The 21,559-nt window shown below is 45.6% G+C and overlaps 8 protein-coding genes across 8 annotated transcripts; 5 read left to right on the top strand and 3 right to left on the bottom strand.

The window, feature by feature from the left end:
* Window positions 1-203: 203 nt before the first annotated feature.
* Window positions 204-1,962, top strand: N7478_008205 (uncharacterized protein; the record flags this gene model as incomplete). The annotated part of the gene is made up of 4 exons (XM_056924419.1): window positions 204-481; window positions 535-700; window positions 748-915; window positions 979-1,962. 4 exons carry the CDS (start codon window positions 204-206, stop codon window positions 1,960-1,962), a joined length of 1,596 nt encoding a protein of 531 aa, XP_056777145.1.
* A 1,996-nt stretch (window positions 1,963-3,958) lies between these two features.
* N7478_008204 (uncharacterized protein) lies at window positions 3,959-4,396 on the bottom strand (the record flags this gene model as incomplete). The annotated part of the gene is made up of 1 exon (XM_056924418.1): window positions 3,959-4,396. One exon carries the CDS (start codon window positions 4,394-4,396, stop codon window positions 3,959-3,961), a length of 438 nt encoding a protein of 145 aa, XP_056777144.1.
* A 1,657-nt stretch (window positions 4,397-6,053) lies between these two features.
* Window positions 6,054-7,477, top strand: N7478_008203 (uncharacterized protein; the record flags this gene model as incomplete). Its single annotated transcript, XM_056924417.1, has 2 exons — window positions 6,054-6,347; window positions 6,422-7,477. 2 exons carry the CDS (start codon window positions 6,054-6,056, stop codon window positions 7,475-7,477), a joined length of 1,350 nt encoding a protein of 449 aa, XP_056777143.1.
* A 3,662-nt stretch (window positions 7,478-11,139) lies between these two features.
* On the top strand, window positions 11,140-12,397 carry N7478_008202 (uncharacterized protein; the record flags this gene model as incomplete). Its single annotated transcript, XM_056924416.1, has 2 exons — window positions 11,140-11,696; window positions 11,755-12,397. 2 exons carry the CDS (start codon window positions 11,140-11,142, stop codon window positions 12,395-12,397), a joined length of 1,200 nt encoding a protein of 399 aa, XP_056777142.1.
* Window positions 12,398-12,885: 488 nt separating this feature from the next.
* Window positions 12,886-13,449, bottom strand: N7478_008201 (uncharacterized protein; the record flags this gene model as incomplete). Its single annotated transcript, XM_056924415.1, has 1 exon — window positions 12,886-13,449. The coding sequence occupies one exon, from the start codon at window positions 13,447-13,449 to the stop codon at window positions 12,886-12,888; it is 564 nt and encodes a 187-aa protein (XP_056777141.1).
* A 1,302-nt stretch (window positions 13,450-14,751) lies between these two features.
* N7478_008200 (uncharacterized protein) lies at window positions 14,752-15,597 on the bottom strand (the record flags this gene model as incomplete). Its single annotated transcript, XM_056924414.1, has 1 exon — window positions 14,752-15,597. The coding sequence occupies one exon, from the start codon at window positions 15,595-15,597 to the stop codon at window positions 14,752-14,754; it is 846 nt and encodes a 281-aa protein (XP_056777140.1).
* A 643-nt stretch (window positions 15,598-16,240) lies between these two features.
* Window positions 16,241-17,023, top strand: N7478_008199 (VOC family protein; the record flags this gene model as incomplete). Its single annotated transcript, XM_056924413.1, has 1 exon — window positions 16,241-17,023. The coding sequence occupies one exon, from the start codon at window positions 16,241-16,243 to the stop codon at window positions 17,021-17,023; it is 783 nt and encodes a 260-aa protein (XP_056777139.1).
* Window positions 17,024-19,548: 2,525 nt separating this feature from the next.
* On the top strand, window positions 19,549-21,111 carry N7478_008198 (uncharacterized protein; the record flags this gene model as incomplete). Its single annotated transcript, XM_056924412.1, has 1 exon — window positions 19,549-21,111. The coding sequence occupies one exon, from the start codon at window positions 19,549-19,551 to the stop codon at window positions 21,109-21,111; it is 1,563 nt and encodes a 520-aa protein (XP_056777138.1).
* Window positions 21,112-21,559: the final 448 nt, after the last annotated feature.

The following is a 21,559-nucleotide window of genomic DNA, read 5'->3' as shown; positions in this document are numbered from 1 at the left end:
ACCATCCGAATAATAGCCCGAGTAACCGTGTTATGCAGATAGTTAACTATTATTTAGTTATGCGCTCATCGGATGACTAAGACTTTTGTGCTTGATGTTAGTTACTTGATGTGAATATTTGATCGTACTTAATCTTGACAAAGCCCAGGATCAAATTTGCATTAAATTTGACCTTTGGTGCATGGCCACAGTCCGACTCCAAAATGGCTAACTATTCTGTTCATACCGAAGCAGCTCGTGTGCTAAATGAGCACCTTATGGAATCCAAAGATATTGACCTTCCCCAGTCATTCAAAGAAGCCGCCAGATTCGTGAACTTTGTCGGCAGTGAGACCCCTTTTATCCCAACTCCTCTTAAGATCCCAACTCCTCTTAAGATCACCGAATCCAGCTCCGCATTAAATGCATTGGTCGCTTCCGCTGGTAGTGTAATTTCGAAGGATCGATATGGGATTGACTATCAGGAAGTTGAGGTCAACAGGTAAGAAACTTTCCCTCCGCTTACCAGACCACGGTTTTTAATCAAATCTCCAGTGATGTTGCCTCTCTTTTCTTGATGTCGTCAATACTCTCGAGTACCAATGGCATGCTGGCCTCGAACACCCTCAAATACTGGCTGAGCTTCAGAAGGGAAACCAGTATTCGATGGAGAAGCCCATTCATCGCCAATGCACCAATGTTTACTAAATTAAAGACGGTCGTTGGTTCCATCTTCATGGTTCCATGAATGCTACTTCCACTATGCAGATGATGGGCGTCCCTGAACAAGATGTTACCCACGAGGAAGCGATGAAAATTTACATGGCTAAGGTCGCCGAATGGAAGGCCGACGACATTGACCGCACTGCCAACGACGAATATCAACAAGCTGGTGTTATTTGTAACACTCCCGAGGAGCTTTTTGCCTCTGAACAGGTAATATTTCTCAATTGGGGTTCTTCACCTTTGGCATCGTATAAAGCTTATTACGTTGATTAGGGGCGAGCTATGGGGGATGAACCTTTGTACAGGCTGAAGAAACGACCTGCACGGATAAGTTCATGGCCTGCAGCCAACGACAGCCGTCGACCACTATCTGGAATTCGCGTCATTGACTTTTCACGATTCATTGCTGCCCCAGTCATCTCCAAGGTTCTCGCTACATTTGGAGCTGATGTGCTCAAGGTGACGTATGATCAGCTTCCCGATATTAGTCCCACCTGGGTTGACATTAGTGCTGGAAAGCGCGACACAATTCTGAATTTGAAGTCTGCTGAGGGCCGCCAGAAGTTCCAGGAGCAGCTCATCGACAGCGCAGATGTTCTAATCGATGGATATCGCCCCGGTGTCCTGGAAAATCTAGAATTCGATGCGGATACTATGCGCCGAAACAATGAATCTCTCATATATCTTCGTGGGAATTGTTATGGGTTCGTGGGACCTCTTGCCTACCGTTCTGGATGGCAGCAGATCAGTGACTGCCTAGTGGGCTTGGCTTGGCTTCAAGGAAAGTTCTTGGGATTAAACGAGCCAGTTGTTCAAACAGCCAACTCAGACTGCCAAATGGGCCTTGCTGGAGCAGCAGCTGTCTGTCATGCATTGTTCGCTTGTACCAAGAAGGCCGTCACATTTGATATCGATATATCTTTGACACAGTATAACATTTGGTATTACCGTTTGGGCCTTTACGATTATGAGCAACAGAAGGCTCTTTTGAATCTCAATCAGGGGATCTCCTTGCGTCATTACGATGAGATGGCAAGTCTCATCACGAAAACACATGCCGCGATCACAAATTCTCGTCCAGATATCTTCGAACCTCCTGAGTATTTCGAAGAGATGAGCGGGAAAGAGTGGGGTATACAGGAAAAATCCAAAATACTAGTCCCTCCCTTCAAACTTAGCAACTCTACTCTAGACAACATGATTCCATCAGGAAGCCGCGGTCGCTCAGAGCCGGCTTGGCTAAGCCGTCACGCATGAGCTGTTCATGCAATAAGGTCTTTCATTCTGGCTTGTCGAGCGGAGTATTTTGAACTATAAAGCCAAAGAATATATGCATCAGACTATTAATTCATTGTCACTAGTATCTCCCAGTTTGAGAAATAATTCATTAGGGCACCCGTTGCTTCTCCGAGTTGACTTCGCTATTGCCTGGTACTAACTGAGACCAAGCTTGATCTAAATGTACCAGGCCCGGCGGGTATGACAGCATTCAAAAAACAGGAGATGTAGATGATTGTGCCCAGTGCATCATTAAGTAAAATCGTATTTCAAGACCCACCGAGAGCCATATGTCGGATGTGAGGATCTCGGGAACACGGACATCTATTCCTGTTTGGGCTTATAAGAGCCGCACGCATGTATCTTCTGAAAGTCGGTATCGATCAATTCCATTCTACTAAGTCCCAATGTTAGATTCATCGGACTAGAGCCGAATCCATCATTGATTCATTTGAAGTCAATGTATTGGATTCTGAAACAACTTGAACCTTAGAAAGTAAATCCAGCAGAGACTCGGATATATTCCACACCACTTGTCTGGGCAGATCGGCTTTCAGTATAATGAGATTAAGCAGCAAACATCACACCTTGAACGCCACTATTCTTCAGAAAGAGTACCAGGGTGACAATGAACAACTCTGTGCTTGGCCGCTCCGCCCTTATTGGGTTAACAATGGCAAGAACTTGACTTGTCAGTATGACCAAAAATCTATCGACACATTTGATTACAACTTCGATGCTTACAAGCTTTCCTTGTATTATATGGGGATGAAAGCGGAGTTGTATTTGAGTCTCCGGCATTGAAGAAAGCAGAGTGCCATTTTGACTCTTTGGTAGAGCTTGTGTCTGAGCTGTAGTTGATCTTTGTGCCATTTTTTCTTGTCTAACAACACTTTTTTGTTTCGATTTTGCCCTACCCATTTCTTTCTCTATTCAAATGACCGCAAGTTTACTGTGGACACAATTCCTTCCATATATCATTTTTCTATATCAATTCCTTAGATCTAGTGAATATTTAATTCATCGGGTTACAAAGAGGATGAACACTCAAGGGCAATATACCTTTGTAAAGTAGGCCCCGGGTGAGAATAGTAGAAAAATGGCACAGCTTCCCAAGGTAAGTGCAAATATACTTTCATACTCACAGCAGGCCATTGGTATTATATCATGCCCTGGCTTTTTTCAGCAATGACAAATGAGCTTCCCCACAGATTGTATGCATGGTTAATTAGACGGTAGCGCGGACACTATGTGATTGACGCGCGATGGCGCGTTCGATCACGTCCCAGACGATACGCGCCTCGGATCGCCTGTTTGAAAGATTGACAGGTCAAATTGATGCTGAGTAGCCCACAAAATTGAGATTTCCGCCATTGGGGAGCATCTTCTGTATGAAAATAATTCATTTGAAACTCAAAACAGTCGAATGACACTGGCAGATTTATCCAGGACATGTCGTTTCGCCCTTGGGCCATACTCTGTACCAGAACAAGCAGACCCACTTTTACCGCCACCAAGATCATCTTCAATCGTGGATCAAGACGAATAAATCTTGACGCTTTTTTCTCTTCGCACAATAGCAACGCATTGGGTTCATTTGTTACCCACTTCGCCAATCATTATGGCACAGTGGCCAAATTAAGACCTTAAAGCAGATCAGCATGATGGACCCTTTGAGCTGGTCGATAAATTTAAGGGGTTCTACCAGGAGATATTCTTCCATACAACGAACCACCCAACTGCCTCTGCCCCGGCAGACTATGTCATGAATTTGATGTTTCATGCAAACAAAATAATTACTCTGCTTATGGATGAGGCATATATCTCTGAAATTCGCGACCATGCAAGAGAGCAGCAGAAGGCTTTGCCAATGGCAGAACCTCGTGCCAGGCAACCTGCGCCTGCCCCTACTCCCCATTTGTCATCTGCTCCAGCTCCTGAACCAGAGTCTGTTCCACAGCGAAAAAAGCCTCATTTACAGTCTGCTCCATCTTCTGCTGCTGCTGCTGCTGCTGCTCAACCGAAATCCCATCCACAGCAAAAGAAGGCAGCCGTCCCCGAGGATCCAGAATTCGTTCTTGAGCAGGCCCCGGGGGTCTCTGAATCGGACATTGATTATGAGAACGAGGATGTTGTTTTTGGCAACATTGACGATTTTGCGTGCGAGAATGACACTTCTGCGAGTTACAACTTCTCTGAGGACGTTGTCTACCATATCCCTGAGAGCTTCGATGGTGGCAGTGGTGATGAGATTGATCAAGAAGAGATTGATAATCTCCGTGTCAAGGACGAGCCTATCAGTCTTTTTGAGACTGACTTTGCTGAAAATCATAAATCCCAAACCAACGCTGTACACAATTTTCCTCTCCATATAGAATCCATGGGAACAACTGCACGTCAAAGCGGCGCGCATTTGAAACCACAAATGAGCGGTCAGGATGGTTCTGGTAACGTTTCTACCGACACATCTGACGTGTCTATACATCCAAGCGATGAATCAGATGATGGCACAGACCTCTCTGATGACGAACTCTCTGCCTGCATTACTCCACAAAGTACGCCACAGCGAACAGACAATGCTGTACCGCTTTTCTCAAAGCCAGATCCAAATTCGTGTTCGACAACCTTCTTTTTTACGATCCGATGACCCTTTCAATCTTCACCATATTTCAGACATCGCTTGAGTCTAGAATCCGAGAAACGATTGCAAGAGATAATTGAAACCATGTTCAAGCGTAGCGGTGATCCTGTACTTGAGACTGTGGTTCTTGGCGGGTTTCGAGCATACTCCCGGTCTGGAGATCTCAGACTGTTTTTCACTCACAAAACTTGGCGGGACGCATGTATAAAAATGTCTGATAAATGGCTTCCTTGTTTTCCGGGCGGGAAGTCTGCTCGAATCTCAATTCCCAACCCTACTAGAGGAAACACCACTACATCATCAATCCCGAATTCCTCACGGAGTCACTCTACTTGTAATCCGCAAACCTCGACATCTATTGAGCTATCGAGAAAGCGCCCGCGCATTGTATGAGTCTCATTTCGATTCTAGTCTTCCCATCTTATTGTCTTTTGGCTTTCGCCACCAAGTCTCCCAGTCCGCCTAAAGGCAAACCAGCGTTGTCAACCCAGGTACTCTGTTGATTGAGCAAAGCCCTGCATACCGGATTTATGGCAGCAAACAATTGGGGGGCGGCTGCCACGTTCGACGCTTGTGGTGGTGTCAAGGATACCACACATTGGCGTATTTACCCCCATGCTGTGAATGATAGACAGCTTGCGGCTCCAATTCAACAACAGTGCTGATCAGCCCAACAATCCAAGGGCACTCAAAGGGATATGGCATCTCCAGCTTAAGTTGCAGAATTGTGTGGCTTGTATTGGACCGGACCTGTGCTTGTCCAGGCTTACGAATATTCATATTTTGTTTGCCCAATTCCTCTTAACCAACGAACAAAATCTTGAAATGCACAATTCACATGCTGCATACTCTTCACCACACAAGCAACATGATATCCCGTTTTTCCTTTACATTTTCTTCTTCCCATCTCATTTCCCAGTGGACAGTCACTCTTTCCAACACATTGGGCATTTCTTTTCTATCAATTTCCCACATCCTTTTTAATCTCATATTTTATTGATATACCCATGCTTCGCGGCATTGGTCACAATATGAAACTACTTTTTTGATATTGTATTCTTGTCCATCCTCGGGTTCTTTGTCTCTGTCTCACACTTAAAACTTACTAGTGTGTAGAGTGGAGTGCGAAGTTTCTGACCATTCAGGATGAAGTTGTGGGTCATTAGCACGTCGTCTCTCCCAAAATGAATATTGGATTCCTCTTCTCCCCGCTCTTTAACTGGTTGGATGATTCAATATGGGGGCCAAATGATTGGTGTCCAACGTCCACGATCCTTCGACGCACGCCCTGTCAATGAGTCCCTGCTGCACGGACACCGCTTCCTCCGTTTAAAATGGTCAATTTACAAGTCTTCACTCCTTTTGATCTCACTGTCAGGTAGCCCGACATCTAACTATCTCCTTGTCGTCTCCCTGTTTAACTACGACAATGGAGGACGTGACAAGTTCTCACCTGTCATCAAGTGAGATGGAAAAGGGGTATGACGTGCAGCAAAATGGGTCAACTGGCGCTATTCATCTGTCCACCGATGATGAAGGCGCACGGGAACTCCCACCCATTGATCGTGGTATGGATGCGTGGCTTTTCCTCGCTGCGTGTTTCGTGATGGAGGCTCTTGTTTGGGGTTTTGCGTTTTCATATGGTGTCTTCCAAGCTTATTACAGTGAAATGGATGATTTCAAGAACTCGGGCAACATCGCCGTCGTGGGAACCTGTGCTATGGTAAGATAACTGAACGTATTTCATACGCTGACAATGAATAAAAATACCCGAAGCTAACCTGCTTTAATTTCCAGGGAATCATGTACCTCGATCTTCCCATCGTTTTCGCTGCCTACAGGCAATGGCCTAAATATCAGCGCATCGGCTGCGGCGCCGGCGTAATACTTATGTGTCTTGCGCTCGGCCTGAGCTCCCTCTCCACAAACACCACACACCTAATTCTGACTCAAGGCATATTTTATGCCATTGGTGGGAGCATCGCTTACTCACCCTGTATCCTCCTGATGGAAGACTGGTTTGAGAAGCGCAAAGGCCTCGCTTTCGGTGTCATGTGGGCTGGTACTGGTCTCGGCGGTGTCATCCTCCCCATTGTGATGGAGCAACTCCTCGACCGATACGGGTTCCGAATTGCCCTGCGCGCATTCGCGATCGCTCTATTTATCCTGACAGCGCCACTAGTGTACTTTGTGAAACCTCGCGTGCCGATCGCAAAAAACAGACCCAGTCCACCACCCCCGAACCTGGGATTCTTACTTACCTCCACATTTGCTTTGTTTGAGGCTTGCAATATTGTCGAGGCTCTCGGGTTTTTCTTGCCCTCTATTTATCTCCCGACCTACGCAGCTATGCTTGGAGCATCTAGCAATCTTCAAGCGTTAACGGTTATCCTTTTCAATGTCGCTTCTGTCGTTGGCTGTGTACTGATGGGTGCCATTGTTGATAAAGTTGATGTGACGACCTGTATTCTTATCTCGACGATAGGATCTTCAATCGGCGTCTTCCTGCTGTGGGGATTCTCCATGTCTCTTGCCCCACTCTACATCTTTGCCATTGTCTATGGTCTTTTTGCTGGCTCGTACACGAGCACATGGCCTGGTATCATGAGTGATGTTGTTAGAAAGAAACCATCTGCTGAATCCAGCATAGTCTTTGCTTGCCTTGCTTCTGGCAGAGGTATTGGGAATTTAATCTCAGGTCCCCTGAGTGAGGCTCTTGTTAAGGGCTTGCCTTGGGAAGGTCAAGCGGGATACGGATATGGGAGCGGATATGGATCTTTGATCGTTTTCACTGGAGTCACTGGAGTTGTTGGTGGTGGGAGTTATATCGCGAGATATTTCAAGTGGCTGTGAAATGGTGGTGCTTGAAACCTAGGCTACGGCTAGACATTAGACATTAGACACAAATAAAAATGTCCAATCCTACTATACTAAAGCCACAGAAAATTGAGATGATGACAGTTCGGGCTGTCCACGATATCGTCTGCAATTTTCGCACGGTCGCTTCGAAATAAACCGCACCTAAACCCACCCACTCTATCTATGCCAGCTACATCTCGCCTATAAACACGAAGCGCACCACAGTGCCAATAGCTACTACTACCACAAGTATAGATGGCAAGCCGAATTTCTCAGACGGGTTTCCAAATGCAACCAGCGTGACATTTGCCAATGGCAGTTGTAATATCGGATCCATATACCGCGTCGAGGATACAACAAGCCAGACGAGAGTCCAAATAAACCCGATAATCTTATATCTGATCAGGGTGACCGTTGGCATCTTCATATCAAACTGAACCTCGCAAGAAGCACTTTTTCCTTTCCACAATGCCAGCACAATGTTTTTGATCATGAAGCCTAACGATCAAGTTATATCAATAAAAGCAAGTCTCCCCAACACACCAGTTGGCTTAAACAGATGGCCGAGCTCTAGGGTGCACTATTGTTCGTATACCCTATAAAAAATCCTCTAATTTTTGTTTCAAGACTAATCTCCTTCTAGCAACTTTGAAGATTGTCTTGGTACGCTTAGTGTATCTAAAATCCCTGTATCGAAAGATTCGTGGGTTCGAATCCCATTCTTGTCATCGCTTCACTTATTTTCCCCACTTTTTCAATCTTTTATCAAATTCTATCTCCCCTTTCCTATTCTCAATGGTTCCCTCCTTTTTTATCTCAACATGACAAGACTGCAAAAATGTGTATCCAAACGGCAAGATGGCCGAGCGGTCTAAGGCGCAGGATTCAAGTTTTATCTTGGTACACTAAGTGTATCTGAAATTCCCTGTATCGAAAGGTGCGCGGGTTCGAATCCCGCTCTTGTCAATTTTTTTTTTCTCACCTCATTAAACTCAGGCCAACCCTAGCATATCCTTTCGCGGCCTATCTTCTTCTATCAATTGTAGTGGGGAAAACCTCCACCCTATGTAAGAAACAGAAGAACTTTCGTACAATTTAACTGGAGTATCAAAGATGAGGAAAAGGAAAAGAAGGGAGGAAGACTTCTACATATTATTATATAGGAGAATCAGATGGGTTATAAATTATATAGTCCTATTATATAAGTTAATTTCGCAACCTCGACATCAGTACGTTATCAACTTAGTATCGGTTCATTATATTGTAGTATAACTACATGGAGGAGACTCGGGACGGGTATGTTTGCATGTTTACATGTTTGTGCGGTTTGACCCACTCTCGGATACAGACCAATTATTTATAATTAATTTAAGCAGTTTCACGCTCAATTAAGTAGTATTAGCTTAATATTTAAGTATTCCTTTTCTTATTTAAGACTTTGTAGCATTAATATAATATTAATATTAATTATCTAACCCTTGCTTATATTATCAGCGGTATTTCGAGCCCGGTCGCACTAATCAAATATTGGAATCATTTCCGCCTAGGAGAAAGAGTAAGCCAACTTAGATCTAAACTAGCTAACATACCTAGTTTATACTAACTACGATTTGTAAGAATATATTTTGCAAGAATGTAAGTAACACAGACGCAATAACACAGTCTAATAAGTATTATACGAAGGAATAAAGAGAATTCACCCAGTTTAATCTCGTTACTATTATTTATGACGATTTTAGTTCGACTCGGAGATTCAATAGTAGGCTCAGTTGTCTTTACAGCGAAGACCGGGATATCCATCCAGTTAAGATCTCTTAGCGCCAATATATTCTCGGTAGAGAGTAATTTTAAAGTATAGTAGAACAAGGAGTCGGGAGAGATACACGGAGAGCTGAAGAAGTTTGAGAAGGCTCACTACCGGGACGAGAATGGAGACATCGTGACATGGAAAGAGAAAAGAAAAATACTCTCCGGAAAAGGTGAGAAGCTCCCTAGGTGGTGTTGAGAGTTCATAGCATGAATTATATGGTTGATGCGGAAGATTTCTGATCTCACATTGTCCAATGAATCTTCATCGTTGGAGTGTCTACTACCATGTGAGCTTCCTCTTGAAGTATGGTTAGCATCAAATTTGATCCATCGGCCCCATCCTTCTAGAAATCCCCTTTCCCTGCAACAACTCCCCCTCATTTCCACCCTTTCATGACATCCTACTTGATCACTACTAACGCGTCATCTGTGGGCAATTGGATCCTGTGAGTCACGCTATCCTCTCTACGGGCGAGGCTCCGCTATGTGAGTGGGTTGAGGTTGATTGCTTTTTTTTTCTCTCTTTATCTTCCAATTCAACTTCTTCAATTGTATCAATCAGGTTACTGTTATTTGTCTTGCTCAGTCCCTCCAGCAATGCCAATAGATAAATATCTCAAATGTTCGTTCAAGCACCTCTAAGTACATTTCTTACTGCGCTGGCGTCTTCATGTGGCTTCATAAGATAATGTATAATCACACCTAGGGCCAAAATGACCCCATATCGCCATGGTGATCTTTTAGGTGTTGCGACAATGGCAATGGTAGGGATTGGATATGCTAGTATTCAGCTACCCAGGAAGTCGAGCAGGCCAAGGGGCAAGTACATGAAGTCTGATCTCACGACCGGAACGGGGTTCAAGTGCGAGAAAAGGGACCGCTGGATCCTGTGCCAGAGGTTGCTCGATGAACTCATGACTCTTTATATCTTAAAGCCTCGTGTGTCTTCCAAAGCTTATTCTCAACATGGAGCGCATGACTCAAAGATTGCTCAATCAAGACAATGTTGAGAGATGGATTACGCCGGAACCAATCAAAGTCCTGGTTGTTTTCCTAAACAGGTTCACGTCGGCGGGCTTTGATCAGCACACAGAAAGAAGACAGATTCAATAGCCCCAGCTGCCATTGTGTGTCAGTCGCTGCTTTTTAGAAATTCTCAAGTGTGCATAGCTGCGCTTGACTCTTTGCAGTTTCACAGAGTACCTCATCGATAAATTCTGCACAAGTGAGAAATTTTCTCCCATTTCAAAGTTTAATTTTTCTAGTTTGCTTATGGTAAATCGACTGCGCGCAACGATGTCGGGAACTATTCGGAAGAGGCTGCGGACCAAGCGTGGGTACCGTCTTTCGTACTAATTATTCCCTAATGTAGCCTTTGTTTCGTCCTCCACAAGCTGCTTCCTCGGGCCCTTCGATGCTTTCATATGTCCTAAATAATCTACAAACATAACACACTACCAGGCGAAATCTGTGTATGGATTTAGTTTCTACAGATGTGTGGGTGGGTATGCACGGTCGGTGTGGCTGCACGTTTTGGCCCCATTTGGGATCGACATCTCAACCAAAGATTCAAGCTGTGTGGGTGACGCTAAACTCGAAATAGGTCGAGTACATACTCGATTTTTCGATCGGTTTATCTCGACGGAAAAGGCGCAAGTAGTTACTCCATTGGCTCCATTGATACCTTTGCAGGTACTTCAAGCTTTCGATGCATTATAGACTAGTTGAAATATTCTAAATATAAATAAGAGAGCATGGCTCCAAAACCTGGTAAATTCTTCTCCTCATATCAGCCACCTAAGCAAAATACAACTTGAATCGAATTTCCAGTCAATCCTAGCAGTAGTATGCATTTGACAATCCCGGAGAAGTATCGTGACAGTTTGGAGCTCATAGAGCCAACTGATCTCCGAACTGATGAAGAAATCTTGGCAACCTTCTCAGAATACAAGCCCGTCACTGGTGAAAAGAATGTCTGGGCCTATTGGCATGCCGGAGTGCAGAATATGCCTAACTGGAATAAAAGAAATGTCGCCGACTGGGTTCGGCTCCTGGGTCCCGAGTGGACTGTCCGTGTCGTGGACAATTTACCTGGCTCAGTTAACAATGTCCTTCAATACGTTTCCAAGGACCTTTTTCCATCGGCCTTTGTGAGCAATACTATGGATGGTCAATTTGTGGGTCAACATGGATCTGACTTGTCACGGACGGCTTGCTTATACGAGTATGGTGGAGTATACATGGATGTCGGGAGCCTCCTTATTCAACACCTCGACCGTGTCTGCTGGAACGAGATTGGAGACTCTAACTCGCCATACAGAGTCGCTTTGCCAATGGTCTGGCCCCTCCTCGCTGGAAACTATTTCATAGCAGCTCAAAAAAAGGATCCTTTCATTTATTCATGGTGAGTCTGCAAGTTATTCAAAACTTTCCTACTGGATATTAACTGACCGCCATCGTAGGCATCGCCTCCTGCTACACCTTTGGGGTGATAGCACCCGCATGGAAGGAGGTGTCAACCATCCTTTGATCGAGCTGATCGCACCTACGGTATTCGAGCACATGGACCCAAAGTTCAACTTAGACTGGAATGATATAAACCTCTCCGTGGTATATGCCTCGCAAATGGCATGCGCTACCCGGCTTTTCTGTCTCGAGGAAAACGATGAAGGGTTCTCGGGCGTTGATTACTACCGAAATCACATTCTCGCTTTGTCTGGGGAACTCGATTTCGCGCGCGCAGAATACGCAAGGGGAATGCCTGGATTCGGCCCTTTTGCTCTCGGAGTCCTGACTCTTCCATACTCAGGACCGGATGCAGATCCGACCTCTGAAAAGTACAAGGATGCCGAGGACATGATTTGGGATCTTCTGGCAAATGCTACTATGTGGAAGATCTACCACGCCAAGAACTTGACTCTCACACCCCATCTGGGAATTTTATTGGATCTGCCTGAGAATGAAGGCAAGGATGCGCTCCCTGGTAGTTTTGGTGAACTTCTTCGGTATGGAACATTGCATCTTCGCCAAACGAGGGAACGCTCTGCGAGACCGGAGAAGGTGGAGCCAAGTCAAACTTGGAAGAAGGGAATTATTGAGCCGTAGTAGTCAACATGTTACTGGGCTACAGATGTGCTCTTTTTGAGTGGAAGTATATCAATGGTTTATTTTAGCCGTTTTATGTTTACAGATTTACACAACTGTACAGTCAGCCTTTCTCGTCATGCATGTGGCTGCTCTCAAAAGCCTATTCCATAGCAACTCGTTCCCCGCGCCATCATGGGACTGACTTTTACTGATAGGTGCTTGGATGATAATGCCATATTACACTACGAATTATCCGCTCTTTACCCTAAGCTTGAAAGGATATAAGGAAACAGGTGGTAAAACGCCTGTGGACAGGATGTTCTAAAGTTTTATTACCTGAGTCACCTCTAAATTCTAGGTAGGGTCCGTATTTAGTATTCAATTGGCTTGAACGATATTTGGTATCAAAGAAAACCTTCATGAAAATCCCAAAAATTATATTGCGCCCAACTCTCTCCTGCCTTCGGAGGGAAAAGAAAGGGCATGATGGGCATCCGGCTAAATATTTATTTGATGATTTGCTCATTCTTTGCCTTCTTCAAAGCCTCATTAACGAGTGTCTCCAACGCAGCACTGGACCCTTTGCTTTCGCACTCGTCCAAAAGATGCCTCCAGATCTTCTGCGCTTGTTGATCTTTTGATAGTATATCCTCATACTGCTGGATTTCCTCATCAATTGAAATATTTCCACTACCCTCGGGTATCAGCTCCATCATCCTTGATGCTGCTGCCCCGATATCCTTCAATTCAGGCAAGGTTGCCAATAAAATCATATTGATTACCATTTTGAACGCATCTTGTGTTTCCTTTTCTTGGAAAATCCATGTTGTCAAAAGCTTATCCTCGTCGGTAAAATGCGTGGCCTGGGGGTACTTTCCGCTCGCTTGTTCCAGCAAGACCCTTTGCGGAGATAGCAGATGCAAACGATAATCTAAAATTCCCTTCAAGAGTGATGTTCGCTTACCATCCGCGCTCTCGTACCCTGGAATATCCTTCAACAGTTGGAGGACTGGGGATACTTCCGACCCCAACGGTATGGTTGGGTCAGAGATGACGATAGAGTATGTCATTATTGAGATTGCGATCCATTTCACAATCCTATCCAATGCCAATTCGTCGATCTATGTCTCATCAGGGTATTACTTCTTGATGAATACTCGGAGTTAGGGTTGACAAAAATTATACTGGTATTCCCAGCTATAAGACGAGCCATTCATGAAATTTTACACATTCCTTCTGGCTCTTTGAATTTTCTGGTAATCGGTTTCTGCCATCACGTTGATCTTTTGAGCCGTGCGGCGGATCTCTGCTTCACGTATCGCCTGGGCTCACTAAGGCGGTCCCATGCTGCATTTAAGCGGGATTGGCCTCCCCGCAAAGTACTGACTGACTGGCATCTAGAGTATAGTATGGATGAATGAGTTGGTACGATTTTTTCTCAACAAATGTAATTTCTTTTTTGAATGATTAAATATTGGCCACGGAACGGATGTAGGTTAACTAGTAATCCCACACGGCAACTTTCTCCTTTCCATCTTTTCTATGCTACTAGTACATGATCGCCACTGGCAGGAGGGCTATATATATATTTTGTACAACCATGATCCTGCATATTATCTAAGCCAACCAGGCACACCGACAACTTGAAACCCTTGGTCCACCTCATTGGCAATAATATTCTTGCATACCCTGTGTAACTGCCGGAGGGTCTAAATGAAGGACTAGAACCCATGGTGGCTTATTTTTATTTATCTCGTCTTCCTGTCCCACTTTTTCATGGAGCTTTGACTCAATAACGGAGACAAAAAATAGATTCCACTGTATAGTGATCTATCAGCAAAGCTCGAGTGTGGCAGTATGTAGATGCTAAGACACCAGCGTTTCAAAAGCCTGCGCAGGCTTCTCACCCTGTCTAGTGAGCACTTATACTTCTTACCCTCACCCTCATGCGATGAGGATTTCTGTTTTTACGTGATATCCATGGATATGTTTCACTTAAGGTCGTACTTCCAGTACATACGACCACAGGGTGTGGAGAACAGGGCTTCCCGTCCGCTCAGCCGTACTTAAGCCACACGCCGGTCAGTTAGTAGTATGGTGGGTGACCACATGCGAATCCTGACTGTTGTATGTTTTTGTTTTTTGATATTTCTATCTTTTGAGAAGCGCTGGGTGCCTTTCCTGGAGTGTCGGTTATCGATCGGGGTGAAACCTGCAAGGCTGGTGTTGAAATTTGCCGTTGGTTCTGAGAAGAATCAAGTTTTTGCAACACACAGCATATTTGGTTCTACGATAGTTGCCTTGTATGGAATTCATCGGAAGAGCCTGAGGTACTGATAATACAGAGCATGTTGAATTTGAAATCTCAATATCTAAGCCCCGTACTGTTTCTCTGGAGGATTGGCCACAGTCGGAGTTGGAAGCATGCATGCTCTTTTCAACGATTTCCAGGCAAGTCGAGCGATGTAAAATGCCAGTGTGCCGACACTTATCCACGCAGTTATAACACAAAATATTATTAATTTGGGCGGCATCCAACCAAACAGCTTGACAGGGTCATATCCCGCCTCTTCATGGAACTCAGCTATTTTAGCCATGGCCTCCTCCAAGTCTATCTTTGCCTTCTCCATGTCGGTCGTTAATTCAGCTGAATCTCCATCTTTGGTTTCGTTGTCATGGATGGCGATCTCAAGGTCCTGCATTAAATGGAGGGCAATCATGGCGCTTGACATGAGTGTCATCAGCGCCAATACAAATATTTTGCATACAAATTCGTAAATCCAGCCGCATGAGAACACGAGGGTCGCAAGTGCTCGGCGACGCGAGCGGGAACGTGCAGTGACGATCATATGTGCCCATGAGCTATCACGGCCGGGTTTTTGGAAAACCACGATCAGGCGACAGATCAAATACGCGAGGAGACTGAGCGAAAGGAATTGATGGGTGTAGCCCCAGCCGTCCACAAAATCGAGGACAGCGAACCCGGTTGCAGCGAGTATCCATAGGGTCAAGAAGGTGATCGTGATCACTTTGTGAGCTCGGTGGCTCAGTAGTATTAGAGTAGGAGACATCTTTTGGTTCACGGATGATGTTTCCAGGCACACGCTTTCAGGAACGAGTAGTGTAGAGGGTTGAGGTGAAAAGTGGAAATCGTCAAGATGGCGGATTTCAGGGCGTTGTGTCTTTTCTTTTGGCCCCCAAAACTGCGCAAACTCCATCCATCTTTAAATTGAGGCTCAGCAAATTCATTTATCAGGCTAAAACTAGTAAAAACTAGTAAATGTGGAAGCCTTGTGCTAGCGCGTTAGTGTTGATTTTCCATACAGTATCGGGGAGCGACCGGGGCTCGGGCGCCGGCCGCCCGAGCCATTCTTGACTCTTGAGTTGGTATTCCATCACGACGCAGAACTCGACTGCAAGGCTAGGTGGACATTATTCAAAACTGAATGGGCCAGTTGATTTCATTCGATTTGTAACGGTCCTATGAATCACGATACCAGAGGAAGGTTACATGGTCAATGGGACGAACGTAGATACAAGGATGGAAGCAGAGAACTCTCAGTCATTAAATGCTGGAAAATTGTTCAAGTGATAAGCCTGGCTGACCTACATCTATTTCACAACATTTCTGATAATTTTGACGCAATTTACCTACCTTTTGAACGAACCTGTTGCTCTATTTTCCTCGGAGAACTAGTGCGGGGGTTCTCCTCCGCACGAGGGGCGGGGTTATCGCGTGCTGCTCACGGCTTTATAATCGTTCAAGCTCATTAATCTCGTCGCAGTGCTAATAGGTGTCTTGTTTCGATTATTTCTAACTTACCGACCGATTCTCCAATTTGCACCATCTACAACCTCAGCATGGCTTCTCCGGCACAAGTCCCCATTCTTGACCATTTTGTCATCCTCGTATCTCACAAAACTCTCCTGGAAATCTCCAAATACACCGAGGGGCAGTTTACTTTAGCACTAGGTGGAAACCATGCGGACGGGCTGACAACCAACAAGCTGGTTCTTCTCCCAGACGGTGTATACTTAGAGTTCATCGCATTCTTCGACGACGTGGACCCGGAGAGACGTCGCCAACACCGATGGGGCAACGAAAAAGAAGGAACTATAATTGACTGGGCCTTCACTTTGCCTACGGAAGAAGATTTCAGCGCTGTTCAGCAGAGATTTCAAAATGCAAACATCAATGTCTCCTATACAAATCCCATCGCGGGTGGTCGCACAAAGCCAGATGGAACTGTTCTGAAATGGGCAGTCTGCACCCCTAGAGATGCTGGAGATAAGGCTGTGGCCCCAGGATCTCTGCCATTTTGGTGTCTTGATAGAACACCCCGAGGAAATCGGGTTCCTTATGAGTCAGAGCCATATCTCACTCGACATCCCAATGGGGTGCAAGGGGTCTCGTCCGTGTCGGTGCAGGTTCCCACTGGTAGTTCTTTGAATATACAGGGTGCCTACGATGCTGTTTTCAATGGTGTTTGGAGTTATAACGTGCCTTCTAGTTCAGCCGCCGGCAAGCGTGCAGTATCTCTGTCTGAGGGTGAGGCAGGTATTCGGCTCGTCTTTTATGGATCAAACCCTGGTCAGGTACAACTTTTGCCTGGGCTTCTTATTGATATTGAGGTCTCGGAATAGTAGTACACTCCCATTGAATTTAACATAAATCTTTATATGAGTGTAGAATACTATCTACATGGATATACACTCGAAAGTATATATCATCCGTGGGTGTGCACTCCAGCCAGTCTTTTACCTCTCTCGAGAGATTGAACCATTGCGCTCCTATCTCATCATTGGTATATGGGCGCTGGACGCTGTTGTCAAGGACGTGCCAAATGGGGATCATTCCAAGTAGCAGCCTCTGTGACTAGGGTGAAAGACCTAGAATAACAGATTACCAGATCGAAGACCTGGTATTTGATCACGCTTTATATAGCAAGTCTTTAGGTACGTAACAACGTGGAGTATCATCATGAGCTTTCTCATTACTGGCGGGAGTAGAATCGCGGGTCATGCGGTGATAGGCGGTGGCCTTCATTTGTTCCCTGGGTAGATTTCATGTTGCTGAGGAGTTTCGTAGGGTATAGCATTCTTATGGATTCCATGCGTTGGCAATGGCCCATTTGACATTCGGGTTATACCGGAATTTGGGACGTAAGTGTTGGGGTATCTCGGCGTTTAAGGCTGAAGAAACAAATTTAGATCTGCGTCACGTTCGGTGGAAGATGCTTCCGAGCGCGTAAAACAGATTTATTTCACTTATGAAGTGAAATTCATCATCTTTAGCTCGTGGAAACGCAAAGGTGGCGTCCTTCGGCAGCGAGAAAGGTCTCAAAGTTGTCGATGAGCTCGCATCTGCTAGAAAGACATGCTATGCTAAAGCATGGAAGAGAGGAGGAGGAACTTGAAACATATGGCAGAGAATGGGGTCTCTTATATAGTAACATTTGAACCTTGGAAGAGACCTGATCACGTATCATCACTCATCACATGACCCATCATGACAGAGATAGTAAAACCGACCTGGTTGATGAATTATGGATATATAAACTGCATTTATGAAAACATGTAGGCAGTGGCTTGGATTAAATAGCCGTTATGATGAACTATAGATGGTTTGAAGTAAAGATACCATGACATTTCATGTAATGGACTTTCTCCTTGTGGTTGTTACATAGTAGTACCGGCCCAGATGACGTATCCACGATAAAGCCATCAGATTCTGATATAGTTGCACAGTTAGTCGAGGTTCCAAAATTGAGCTTCAGCGATGTGGCAACCAACCATCAATCTTGGTTTTCGCCGACTATAGAGGATGGTAAGGACTCGCTGAGATAGTAGATAAGATAGTAGACTTTAGGATATATCCAGCACCCAGGATACAATTTCATCGTACTAGTTCAAATTTCTATATTCACACAGCAGTAATCATTCCTTAGAAGAAGCAACACTCTCAAGGTAATCCTCTGGGGGCCAAATTTCTACTATATCACTGCCATCTACATTGGGAGATTTTACTGTAACGCGCTTGGCATGATTTGAGACCATTCTGTAATTCAAGTCTCCGCATCGTGGGGCAAATATTTAAACCTATAACGTGCCAAAGAGGCAGTTCCCGCTTCCCTTTTTTGGATAGCTTGGTCCGACATTATCATACACATCATGAATGTAAGCGACTGGTGATTTTAAAGTTTCAAGGCGATGACGATCGCTGCGGCTCCATTTAAGGCATGATGATCGGGAATTGTTCATCACGACCCTATTCTCCTTTTTCACACCTGTTATATGTCCATTCAAAGATTCAAAATGTTTTCACCATTATGATCTCTTTCCAAATCCGAAATCTTCGACCAGAGGAAGCATTACAGTGACGACGCTTGACTAATCATCCCCGTACCCCGGTATCCACTAGGGAACCCTGGCACAATCTCTAGACTAAGACATGAATGATGTCAAGGACCGACTCAATCATGTTTATTTAGTTTTCGTTATTCGCAATGAATGATAACACGTACGACATCTTCAGTGGCGTTCTGGCTTTGTTCGATCCGATCGGGATCCGAACGTCGTCCATTCATTGACCACAATGTACCGTTATCTCTGCCTTGGCAACTGAACACCGCAGCAACAACCAAGGAAACCATATGCGACATAGTAAAGAAAGGGGAAATTATCTTAGTAGATCCTTACGTACGTTGTTCTAGCTTGATCCATGATCTATATTTGCATAGGGCTGAGTGCCCATCTTTTCAGGCATAAAAGTAATGTGGCGTGAATGACGTTACCCGTTCTACCATGTCATCGATGTTTTTTCCAAGCTTCCAAGCTTCCAAGCTTCCAAGCTACGATCTGCACATCTCTGGATGGTTTTCCCCACATTTAATTCCAGCACGTTTGAACTTAGTTAAATTAACCACTTGACTAACTTGATATCCAAGGCGATCCGATTTGCGGGGCACGTCATATTACTAGCTTGTTTGCCCCTCCAAAATGGCGTCACGATGTTGGACAAAGCTATATAATCTGGCGTTTGCTATTTGGATATTGTCATTATTCAACAATAAATTCTAAAATACAATACCTTGAACCTAACCTACTATCTCTTCTACATTTTTTACATCTTCAATTTTCAAGACGATACCTACCATCACATTACAATCATGTCTGGCATCATCAACAAGGTCAAGGACACTATTGCCCACCACAAGGACGAGAAGGCAGAGAAGAATGTCGAAAAGAACTATGCCGAGTCCGACCAGACCGCTGGTACTGGATACAACACCGGCACCACCGGTAACACCTATGACTCCCCTCAGTCTTCCAACCGTGGTCCTCACGACAGCAACATTGCCAACGAAGCCGACCCTCGTATCGACAGCAACCGATCCAACTTGACCGGCTCAACCACAAATAACTATGGTCCTCACGATAGCAACATTGCCAATAAGGCCGATCCTCGCATCGACAGCGATCTAGACAGCCGCAACCGCAACACCTCTACTGGCTATGGATCAACAGGTCCCACTGCCACTGGTGCTGGTGTTGGCGCTGGCTCTGGCTACGGATCTACTGGTCATACTGGCACTACCACTGGTACCGGATACGGATCGACTGGAGGTTCCACTTACGATTCCGCTCGTTCTTCCAACTATGGTCCCCACGACAGCAACATTGCCAATAAGGCCGATCCTCGTGTCGACAGCGACCTAGACAGCCGCAACCGCAACACGTCTACTGGCTATGGATCAACAGGTCCCACTGCCACCGGTGCCAGCTATGGATCCACTGGTCCTACTACCACTGGTGCTGGTGTTGGCGCTGGCTCTGGCTACGGATCTACTGGACCTACTGGCACTACCACTGGTGCCGGATACGGATCGACTGGAGGTTCCACTTACGATTCCGCTCGTTCTTCCAACTATGGTCCCCACGACAGTAACATTGGCAACACTGTCGATCCTCGTGTTGACAGCGACCTAGACAGCCGCAACCGCAACACCTCTACTGGTTACGGCACCACTGGCAACACCTTCGGTACCACTGGATCTTCCAACTATGGCCCCCACGACAGCAACTTGGAGAACAAGGTCGACCCCCGCGTCGACAGCGACCGTGATAGCCGTGCTGCGCACCACAGCACTTCCTCCGGCCACACCGCCGGCTATGCCGCAACTGGCGCTGCTGCTGGTGCTGGCGCTGGCGCTGGATACGCCGCTTCCCACCACCACCCTTCGGCCCACTCTACCTCAACTGGCCCAGCCAGCTCTACCACCGGCCCTCACTCTAGCAACTTGGAGAACAAGGCAGACCCCCGCGTCGACAGCGATAGACCTAACGATCGCTACTCTTCCTCCACCGGCCCTGCCTCCTCGACTGCCGGCCCCCACTCAAGCAACGCTGCCAACGAGGCCGATCCTCGCATCGACAGCGACCGAAGCAACGCCAACTACAGTGGCGTCTCTCGGTTCGACAATGATGTGCACAAGGGAAGCCTTGGTGGCGGTGATATGATGCACCTCTCTAATAACAACCAGAGTGCCCCTACCACCACCCACACCTTTGAAGAGTCGCAGAATGAGAGCCTCGGTGGTGCTTCCGCTGGTAGCAGCTACGGATCTAAGAAGACTGCTGGTCCCCACAGCAGCGATACTGCCAACAAGCTCGACCCTCGTGTTGATTCGGATCTTGATGGTTCCAAGACTGTTGGCTCTCAGCGTTATTAAGTTAATTATGAAGTTTACGATACCTAGCTACGTTAGTTATGTGAAATGAGCAATTCTGAATTTTCCCTTCAAACGATCCGATTCCTTGACAAATTTCGAAGTAGTCATCAACAGATAACGTTGACCAGTATCCCACAATTAATTGCTGTCTGATTACCATTCCATAGAATAACTGAGAAAGTTTACACTGCCATACATAGTAATCATTCCAGGGCGTACATTCCCAGCTCACAGTACGATCCAGGTGCCTGAAATCCAGAACAACCCAGTCATGTTTCAAAGACGACCAGCTGCACAATGCAATATGACGACTTGATTACGAAATTCTTTCTAGCGGATTGAAAGTCTCAAATTATTGGTCCGATTGAAAAAAGTATGCATAGTCATTCGGAGGGGATACACCTAAAGTCAAGCAGCGATACCCTTGACTTGAATCAGGGCTACCTGA

This window comes from Penicillium angulare (genome assembly GCF_028827245.1).
Source record: "Penicillium angulare strain IBT 27051 chromosome Unknown utg000005l_segment0_segment0, whole genome shotgun sequence".
Lineage (NCBI taxonomy): Eukaryota > Fungi > Ascomycota > Eurotiomycetes > Eurotiales > Aspergillaceae > Penicillium > Penicillium angulare.
The sequence above is the reverse complement of the archived record's forward strand: the minus strand, read 5'-3'. Positions and strand labels throughout refer to the sequence as shown.